General features: G+C 31.1%; 1 protein-coding gene across 1 annotated transcript; it reads right to left on the reverse strand.

The window, feature by feature from the left end:
• Positions 1-5,373: 5,373 nt before the first annotated feature.
• LOC123917278 (oxygen-evolving enhancer protein 2, chloroplastic) lies at positions 5,374-7,920 on the reverse strand. Its single transcript, XM_045968956.1, has 4 exons — positions 7,528-7,920; positions 6,406-6,638; positions 6,118-6,168; positions 5,374-5,762 (listed from the first exon to the last, which is right to left on the reverse strand). The coding sequence occupies exons 1-4, from the start codon at positions 7,769-7,771 to the stop codon at positions 5,502-5,504; spliced, it is 789 nt and encodes a 262-aa protein (XP_045824912.1). The 5' UTR covers positions 7,772-7,920; the 3' UTR covers positions 5,374-5,501.
• Between the last annotated feature and the right edge of the window lie 3,175 nt (positions 7,921-11,095).

Raw genomic sequence — 11,095 nt, forward strand, 5'->3', positions numbered from 1 at the left:
ATAAAAAATTAAGTTGTCTATTTATTTTTTTTACAATTTTACGGGTTATACTCATATTTAATACGGTGACCTAATTATTTTGATGATTGTTGTGAGACCTATATTTTCACTTACACATTAATAAGATTGCCTATTTTTTTAATAATTTTTATGAGACTATATTTATATTCATGTATTTAATACAAAGACCTAAGTTTTTTGGTGATTTTTACAAGATCTATGTTTTTCTTAATATATTAATGGTTTAAATGCAGTTTTACCCCTCATATTTTGAATAAATCGGAATTTTACCCCCTATTTTAAAATCCAGAATTTTAGCCCCCTATTTTAAAATTCGGAATTTTACACCCCTATTTTATATTTATTTTTTATTCCCCCCCCCCCCCCCAAATCTGCTTCTCAGACTCAACTTCAAAGTTTCGCACATAACTCAATTTTGATCAATAACTCACCAAAATGGTCCCGAAATGACCGTAATCGAGTTAGCTTTCCATAGAATTAGGCTCCACTAAACTTGGAATTACAGAGGGAGAGTATTTATAGATTTAGTGAAGATCTATCTCATTACTAATTCTGCATAAATCTGCTTTTGACCTTCAAATTCAACATCGTCTACCGAACGCATCGTAACTCCAAATTTGACGAAATTGAAATTCCAACAAGGGTAATTTTGTTAGCTTTCCATACATGTAAATACTATTCAAAACAGAGCTACATGGTGAGAGACATGACGAAAATACCAGTAGTAGGTCCATACAATAATTAATTTGGACATACCTTCACTAAAGCGGTAATTACTCTCTCTTTGTAGCTCCAAATTTAGTGGGGTTTGATTATGTGGAAATCTAACTCGACTACGGTCATTTCGGTACCAACTTGGTGAATTATTGATCTAAATTGAGTTCTGTACGAAAGTTTGATTTTGAGGCTCAGAAGCAGATTTTGTGCAATTTTTTTTTGGGGGGGGGGTATCCAAAAAATTATAAAATACGGGGTAAAATTCAGGATTTTAAAATAACGGGGGTAAAATTCCGTATTTTGAAATATGGGGTCAAATTACGATTTATTAAAAATAGGGGGTAAAACTGCATTCAAGTCTATATTAATAAGGTAGCCTATTTTTTTTCATAATTTCTACATTATCTATATTTATTTTCATACGTTAATACGGAGACTTAAGGTTTTTTGGTGATAATTTTACCATTGTTATTTTTTTTACCAAATATTATATCTTTCTATTTTTTCATCTTTTAATATACTTCCTAATAAATTACTATTTCATGTTACCACGTGAGGAGCGGCAACGCCGCGACTCCCGTGCGGACGCACGGGTGTCCTTCTAGTTAGGATTTTAGTCGAAATTCAGTGATTTCTTCAACCAATATATTTTCCTTCATATTAACAATAGTTTCTTTTAATGTATTATAACAATCACTTGTGATAACAAAATGAATATCGGTGTCGAATTCCTCTTCAAAAGTATGAATATGGAAGCCGGCAGAGATGTAACGACAAGAGCAAAAAATATGGAGTCACGTGATACTTTCTTAATCAATTGTAATCTTCTATTTAAAACCGTTAGATCAATTAATTTAAACGGTTAAGATTTGGTGTCAAATTAAAGTTTGACACTTGGTGTCAACGAATCCTATATATATGAGGTTGCTAATTTATAACCAACTAAAAACATTAAAGAGCAATGTGCACCTTTTCACCTTGGACAAAAAATCCTTGACATTTAGTTATTTTATACTAAAAAATTGAGGGTTGTACACTCATTTGCTAATTTACACCCACATAATTATAAATATGAACAACCTAAATAAACAACCTATTTAAACAGTTTTTTCTAATTTGCATAGTTTATCTTTTAAGAAACTTGTTTCATTTTTTTTTTTTTTAAATAAACTAGAGCATGAAAAATTTATTGTTTTTGGTTGTAAGATAAGTAGAGGCAAGAAGCATATATATAAAAAATAAACTGGAGCATGAAAAATAAAATAAAATGTAGTTCTCGTGAATCTCGAAATGGCATAGGCTTACATAATTATTTTTTTACGCAAGCAAGACTTACATAAAATTAGAAAATAGTTTTTTTGTTAAAAAATAAAATAAAATTGGATTGTATATATTTTCTCAAAGTTGTCTTTTTTTATTTCCTAGGTTGTCTTGTGTTTATTATGGTTTATATCTTTATTTATAATTGTTTGGGTGTAAATTAGCAAAAGGTGCACACCATTTACTAAATTTTATCAAACTAACCCCAAATTTCCTAGTGTTAAATAAGTAAATATCAAGGATTTTTTTGCCCTATTAAAAAATGTGTGTATTGCTAATTTACACCTTAATGTGTTTAGTTGGTTGTAAATTAGCGACTCATATATATATATATATGAGTTAGGATCCGTTGACACCAGGTGTCAAACTTTAATTTGACACCAAATCTCAACCGTCTATTTCTTTTAATCAAAGGTTAATAATAGTTTCTTATATTAACTCATGTGTGTATCTATTTAGGAGATTCCTTATTTTTAGGTTGCATAAAAATTTGATTTGTTGTTCTACCAAAAAAAAAATATTGTTCAAATAAATAAAAAATAAAAAATTGTTGCTCTAGAAAAAAAATTGATTTATTGTTATTCAATCTCCCCAAACATTACTATTCCCCTTTGTGTTTTCATTCCCATGGTGTATGAATTGAGTTTAGGAATCTATTGGCCATATAGGTTATAAATCATTGAAAGCAAGTACATATATGAATCATCAATCATGGTATATATGGGTATAAAAATTCAATTTTATCGGTTTTAGTATAGAAAACCATTTTAATTAAATTGAGTTTGGTAGTAGGTTGTTTATGTGCATAGTTTGCAATTGACATTGACAGTTAAGCAAAGGAAAATGAAAACACAAGGAGAATAGTAATGATGGGATAACAACAATTTACTATTGTAGATCAGCAAATTAATTTTTTTTTTGGTAGAACAAAAAAATTAATTTTTTTTGGTAGAATGTTTATCAAATTTTTTTTTTGTAGAACAACAAATCAAATTTATATGCAACCTAAAAATAAGGAATATCCTAAATAGATACACACATAAGTTAATATAGGAAACTATTATTAGCCTTTGATTAAAAGAAATAGACGGTTGAGATTCGGTGTCAAATTAAAGTTTGACACCTGGTGTCAACGGATCCTAACTCTATATATTTTTTTTTGACGCAAACTCTATATATATATATATATATATATATATATATATATATATATATATATATATATATATATATATATATATATATATATATATATTCAAAAAATTTATGCTCGTAAGTATTTTATTGAAAAAGGATGGAGTCTCTTATTCTTTTAAATTATAATAAGATCAAGTAGATCTGGACATCAAGTGATTTTAACCCCTCCCGATCGTAGTTGCGGGGAATCGAACTGTGGTTCTCCTACCAAGTCCAGCGTCAATCAACATTGGACCAACTAACTAGTAATATTGAGTTTTATGTTATGTTCTTCAAGAACTAAATAAATGATTTTCATTTGTACCCAAAAAAAAATGATTTTCATAAATAATGATCAAGAAAATTTATATTCTTTGAACAACCCTTAGATATTCAGCTCAATTGTCAGTCTCCTCTTAGTCTTGAATCCCTTCAACACTTTGATCGACTTCCTATATGTTTGTATCAATAATCGACAACAGATCTTTGAGATCACTCTCACTCACATTTCCATCGAATGCATCCGTTTGAATGAAATGATCAATTTGATTATTCATTTCCTTCTTCTTGGATTTGTCCTTTACTTTCTTCAACTTGCACGGCTGTTTCTACGGATTGCTTCACAAAGTCCTCATAATCCACCATCGTTTTCCTGTTGGGACGGAGAGAGTAAACATTAACTACAGAGCCAACAATTGCGTTGTCCAAGCCTTCCCTTCTCCAAGTAGAAACATAACATTAGATCAAAATCGATGCAAAATAAAAACACTATCTTTTGTGTAGAACTTCACTTGATTCATTAACATATCCATAATTCATATGTAGCACGGAAAGATCCATATAATAAATGGATAGATAAGCACATAGAGGACCGAAACCAAAATGTGCTTGAACTTGAACCTATAAATCACAAAGAAAATGGCAATTAGATAACATGAATGTAGTATGCATCAGATTATGAGTTCATTAAATAAAAATCCAAATAAAACAGCCCCGCTTTGATGAAAAATTAAATCTCTCTTCGTATCTAATTTCAGACCCATCAAAAGAATTTAATAAAAATATAGTATTTTTAATTTCAAGCAAAAACCATTAAAATCAACAAAGTTGAGAAAGATTATAATAATAAAAAATAGAATCTACCTTCATTTCTTGCCCCAAAATCCAAAACCCCATATCGTTGTTGTTGGTTCCTCTGATTTTGGGGCAAGAAATGAAGGTAGAATCACGAACAACACCAAATCGTTGTTGTTGGTTCCTCTGATTTTCGAACCTAGGATGCCACAAATCCTCGCACACCTTCTCCATCGAATCAACACCACCACCATATTCAGCATTATAAAAACGTTGTTATCTGCCTCAGTGCAAAGAAGGCTATTATTAATACAGTCAAAACTTGGTGCCATTATATCTCAATAACCCAACAACTTGAGGATTTATGTGAACATAGTATGAGTGAGTGTATCTTGAGATTTTCCAAAGTTGAGAATGTTATTATAATCTTTTGTACTTTTGAGAATGTCTTTGCTATTCTGATCTAAATACTTGAGAATGGGAAATTTGTTCTATTCTCATGTGCTCTCTTGTGCTATTTTTGTCATTGAATGATGGCATATATATGGCTATTCTAGTGACCGTTGCAAGGACTTGGATTGGAAAGAAAGCAAGGAAATTAGTCGTTGTTTTTTTTCTTTTTGTGATGAGAAATCGTGGATTCTTTGATAAGTTATTCTCATCTTTTAGTTCATCATCCACTTGTGAACTTGAATGATCTGTTCATCATTCTTATGTTCATTATAATGATCTTAACTCAAATTTGAAGATTGAATGTATGATCATGATTTCATGATTCTTCAAACCATCATCGATGATATCGAAAATATGCTAAAAAAATTGGTGGCATCATGGAATGTGTAATAATAAGCACCTACATTGGATGTCTTGGGATAAAAATTTCAATGCACATGAAGAATGGAGGTTTAGGTTTGAGTTTTAAAAGTTTAAGTGCTTCCAACCTCGCATTGGTAGGTAATCATGGTTGAAAAATGTTAAAAAGCTTTTGTTTCCCCTTTTCAAAGCTTAGATATTATCCCCAAGGCACATTCTTGCTTCATTCACTGGTCACAGCGGTTTTCTCAATGACTTGCAATAGCTTAAAATTCTTATTTAGAGAGAAGGTTGAAAGCCATTATAAATTAAAACTCCAAGTGCTTACTTAAGAATAAGATTTACATACAAAATAACAATCCTTTCACCAAAGTTCTTATTTAGGCAACACTGAAAGAACTTGCAGTGTCCTCCACAAACTTTCTTGCTCCCTTAAACCACCTCTTGTCTCCAGCTTGAGCCTTGCAAATGTATAGTTTGCCATCATTTACGGTTGCGGTAATCAGCTGGTGCTTGCCACCTTCATCTCCATCAGCAGTCCTTGTCAAAACTGAAATGTTGAAATACTGTTTCCCACCTACCACTGGTGTTGAACTCTCTAAGATGTTTGCCACAGCTACAGCATTTGTATCAAAACCACCCTGTGGAATAGAAAATAGTTGAACATATAATAAGGATTTTTTTTCTTGAAGCAAAAACATATAATAAGGATTAGTTGTGCTTATTAGTGAAAAATGAAGTACCGACACTACAAATCGAAGGCATGACAAGTGTCAGTTTCTTACATCAACAAGACACTGACATATGTAGTTGCATTCAAACACTTCAATTATCTCAAATTATTAGTGTCTACACGTATGTGTTGTGTCTGGTATCTATGTCAGTGCTTCATAGGCTACAAATTGCTTTCGCACTAATAGGCATTGTTCTATAAGGAAATTTCGCTTGACAGTACATGTCTTGATAATTGGTAGCCATAAATCATTAACCAATTACCTCTGAATCAGTTTGTCCAAAGAAGGCTTGTTTTCCAAGCAAATAGTCAACCTGCATAGAGGAAAACCAAATTTTGAATTTCAGCCAAAAAATGATGTTATTGCCTTCAAAAGTTCAAAGACATTGTTCATTTGAATTTTGGAAGTTTCACGCGAAACCACTACACATTTATCTGGTACAAAAATCATCAAACAAACATTTTTTTCGGATGAAATCAACAGATAAGGGACGGAGTTCAAATTCCCTCGAGAACGGTTGTAAAGCAAAAAGTTGAGATTTCTTTTTAACCTGAGCTAGGAACTGTTCAGGTGAACCGTAGTCAGTGATGGACTTCTTATCGGTTGTTTGGACTATAACTGAAACATTGCTTGTTGCATCGAAATTGTCCTCGTATCTAAGAACCTGACCAGGGAACTCTCTTTCTTTGCTTGGATTCCACTTTGCTGGCACTAACAGTTTGAATCCATCTCCATTGTATGGCAAGAAATCGGTGTTTGTCTTTGCCTTTCCAAAAACATTAGCTGCAACCAAAATAATCAAAACATAAACATTGATTATCCTCAAAGTCACTCTTGCCACAATATCTATCTAAGCAAATTTCTTGATTTCTTTCTATTATTTGAAAGAAAAAAAATTCAATCTTAAACTCTACCGTCCATATAATGGAAAATGTACAAAAACTAATAGTAAACTTTACAATGTCCATGTTTGGTTCAGTTGTGAGTTCGACAAAATCAAGGTGACACCGTGATTTTGTGAAGCTCCAAAGTATAGTTTTTGTCAAAATCACATTGGCTCGCCGTAATTCAGATAATGTCATCACCAATCCAAACATGTACTACATAGTATTTCAGTTAAACCAAATCACTTGTTTTCAATTGATTTCTTCAAGAAATTTCGTAGAACCAAAGAAAAAGTTATTAACATTTAGTTCAATAACCATATATCTCGTCTGATTATATTTGCAAAATTAACCTATGCATTTTCTCAACAAAATGTGAAAATATTTCATTTCAAACCAACATAACATGCAAGAGCTACGATCATCATTTCAAAGATATAATTGATTGGAATTGGATTCTCTATAGTCATATATTCACATGACTCATTCTATGTAGAATACTAAATTAAAGTACATTTAATTAAATTAGAATACAAGTCATTTAATCTTAATCCAACGGTTGAAATCCATCGACTAAAGTGACTAGTCTAAAATCTCCACCGTTGAATTAAATATAGATGACTCATATTCTAAATTTTATATTAAAGTACATTTAATAAAAATAGAATTAAAATATGAGTCGTCTAATCTTAATCCAACGGTCGAAATTCCACGGAGAATCTAAATTCATAATTGACTTTTTTCATCTAAAGTAAAAAAAAAAAAAAAAAAAGTGTTTGCAAAATTACCAGCTTCTCCATAAGCAGCATCAGCAGGTGAAACCTTAGAACCAACAGCAGCAGCACCAAGAATAACAGAAAGTGCTAACCTACGAGAAACAAAACTGACAGCAGCAACATCATCATCATCTTGTTTCTGTGCCTTACAAACAATATGGTTTGGTTTGGTGCTAACAATTTGGCGTTGAGATAAACTTCTAGAAGGAGTTGTAAGAGCATATTGGTGATGCAAGAAACATTGTGTAGAAGCCATTTTGATTTTGATTATTTTTTTCTTAGTTTACTATAGTTTTAGTTTTGTTGTGAATTTGACACAAAAAGAGTAAGATGAGAGTGTGTGTGGACTTTGAAATGGATTTAGATAGTGTGTGTCTGATGTGGCAATGAATATATGGTTGGTTTTGGATATTGGATTTGAAATGGATGATCGGTAACATTTGATTGCATTTGTGATGTGGGATAAGGTTGTAAGGGCTGTGATTGGTTCCACATGGAAAATAGTACATTTATTTTTGTTTGTGTCTTTTTGTGTGCTAGAGGACATTACCATTATGTTCAAGAATTTGATCATGTACATTACTTTATTTTATGTGAAAACTTTCTGCCTATTTGATTCGATGAAAAAAATTACGTAAAATCAATTAATGAATTTAGACTAAAGTGGATCGAGATTTGTTGCTGTATTTTTTACGCACTTTTTATACATTTTTAAATTTTATAGCTGCGGATTATAGATTGGATAGTCTAAATTAATGCAGTTATAAAATTGTTTAAGACAATCTTTACGGTACATTTTTAGATCAGATGGTTGTAATGTAAAACAGTGTGAAAATTGTGTTAAAATATATCGTAGAAAATCTGTTTCCCAAATTTTATGTGTTAATTCATGACATGTGACGCCTTTAGTAGAACACAAGAAAAAGAAAAGTAATTGATTAGCTGTGTCTTTCATTTATTCGAGGGTTATTAATATTAATAATATTTAATAAAAATGTATAAATATTAATTTTGTTGAATTTTAATAACATATTAAATAATTTTATATTTTTACAAATTTACATGAACGATAAATTGTGACAAGAAATTGGATCATCTGCTGCTCCATATGTTTAGTCATCCCTCGTGCTCTTCATTCAACGGCTTATAGTTTATAAAAAATTAGTTAATTAAAAGTAATGGTTTTAAAGCAAGAGAAACAGCATAAATAGACGGTTGATAACATCAAATGCAACAAGAAAGAATGAACTGGAGAGGATATCCATATCCAACTTTAATTTTTGTGAAAGCGAGACCAAACCACCCATTTTATGTGCATGTTTTTCACCGTAGATTAGTTATGACATCATAACGTTGAATGCTTCACACTTATCATGTAGGTATAAATAATTACTAAAATAACTACCAATAATCTAAGTTGTAAAAAATATTAACTTTGAATACTTCTTCCGGACATAAATATAAGCAAAAATTCACTTTTTAGATTTATTAAATAATTGATATATTTAGACTATTTTGTCCAAATACATTCATTATTCAATGAATCTAAAAAAAATGAATTTTTACTTATATTTATGTCTGGAGGGAGTAAGTTTTTAGAGGTTAAATCCCGGACATTCTACTACTAAATGATTCAATATAGTGACAATTTCTTTTTCAATAAATTAACGTATCAAATTTAACTCAATTAAAAAACCTGGGTTCGATTCTTGGGTGAAACAATTTCTTGGTCAGGCTTTACTTATCTCATGGCCGAACTCTGGACTACTAAGATCTCTTTCCCCTAGAAATCAGAGGGTTATAAACAAAAAAAAAGTCAACATTTTTTTATTTAAAAACCAATATACTACGAAACATTCCAAAATATTCAATGCATTTTTAAATTAAAATTTAAACTTTTAAAATATTTGTTATAAGCAAATAATTATCAGTGTGACTATATTTGCTTAATTTTTAAGATTGAGAGTAAATTGAAACTAAAATTATGAATAATTCAGATAAAAAAAGGTCAAATGTCTTCTATTGCTAATCTAGTCTAGTCTAGTATAATTTGGGTGTTATGGCTGCCTGGTGTAGTGGGTGGCCCAAAGTATCTCTAGAAGCTTATGTCTTTTAGACCATTATTATGACTTTAATTCCTAAGTTAGCTAGGAAAAATCTAATATTTGTATAGAGCCATGTTACCAATATTTCTTAATATTCCCAAATCGGTTGAGAGATGATCTGACTAAGTGTTTATATACTAGATGCAATCCTCACCTTACAAGCCGGTTTTGTAAGGATGAGTTAGGCCTAATACTCGATTCTAAGGTGGTATTAGAGCCGCTCCACGATCCGCTGGACCACTTGTTATCAGGTTTTCGCTATCGGGCCACCCACCGTTTATATTCACGCACGAAGCCCAATAGTGCTGGGCGTGAGGGGATGTGTTAAGAGTCCTACATCGGTTGAGAGATGGTCTGACTAAGTGTTTATATACTAGAGGCAATCTTCATCTTACAAGCCGATTTTGTAAGGATGAGTTAGACCCAATACTCAATTCTAAGAATATTCCTAATATTTAATTGGTAAAATATCAAATTTGTATAAGTGTTACGGAGATATTCTAATGGTTTAAAATGGTTTTACGTTCAACAAAAAACACCGAAGTCAAGTGGTTAACGAGTTATTCTTACAACGAATCTGAAGTCAAGTGGTTAATAAGTTATTCTTACAACGAATCGTTTGAGTGCATCTAATTTTAATCCTTGGTGAAAGCAGACAAATTTTACTTATCTTATAGTCGAATTCTTGATTATTGAAACTTCATTTTCTTAAAAATTAGAGGGTTGATTAAAAGAAAATTTGTTAGCTGGAACCTAATTAGGAAGAGAAATCAAAGTAATAAAACCATCGCATGTGCCACATACAGAAAACAATATGTCCATGAAACAACAAGTCATAGTTTGAACTTTAATTAAGAACACACACAAACCCCCACCCATCCACACACAACCACCACCACCACCCACCCACCCACCCCCCCCCCCCCCCAATAAGTCCCTAATTTTATAATTTACTTTTAAATAATTTTTAAAAATAATAAAATTTGACATGATAATTAAAATTGATTGGATGTCTGTGTGAACCACGTTTTAATTTACATCAACTATGTATGTTTATTGTACTCGTTAGATTGCACTGACATTCGATGAGGTAAAATGTGTATCGTGATGGTGGTTAAAGTTTTGGAAGAAAGATTTTGTTTATGATCTAAATATGTAATAGTTTTATCCCTTGACTACCCCCCCCAATAAGTCCCTAATTTTATAATTTCCTTTTAAATAATTTTTAAAAATAATAAAATTTGGCATCATAATTAAAATTGATTGGATGTCTATGTGTGTGAACCACATTTTAATTTACATCAACCATGTATGTTTATTGTACTCGCTAGATTGCACCGACATTCGATGAGATAAAATGTGTATTGTGATGGTGGTTAAAGTTTTGGAAGAAAGATTTTGTTTATGATCTAAATAGTAGTTTTATCCCTTGACTTGTTTGGGGGTTCGCATTGGTTAAAGAGGATATTGTAATT

The sequence above is a fragment of the Trifolium pratense genome, linkage group LG3 (genome assembly GCF_020283565.1).
Source record: "Trifolium pratense cultivar HEN17-A07 linkage group LG3, ARS_RC_1.1, whole genome shotgun sequence".
NCBI classification, from domain to species: Eukaryota; Viridiplantae; Streptophyta; class Magnoliopsida; order Fabales; family Fabaceae; genus Trifolium; species Trifolium pratense.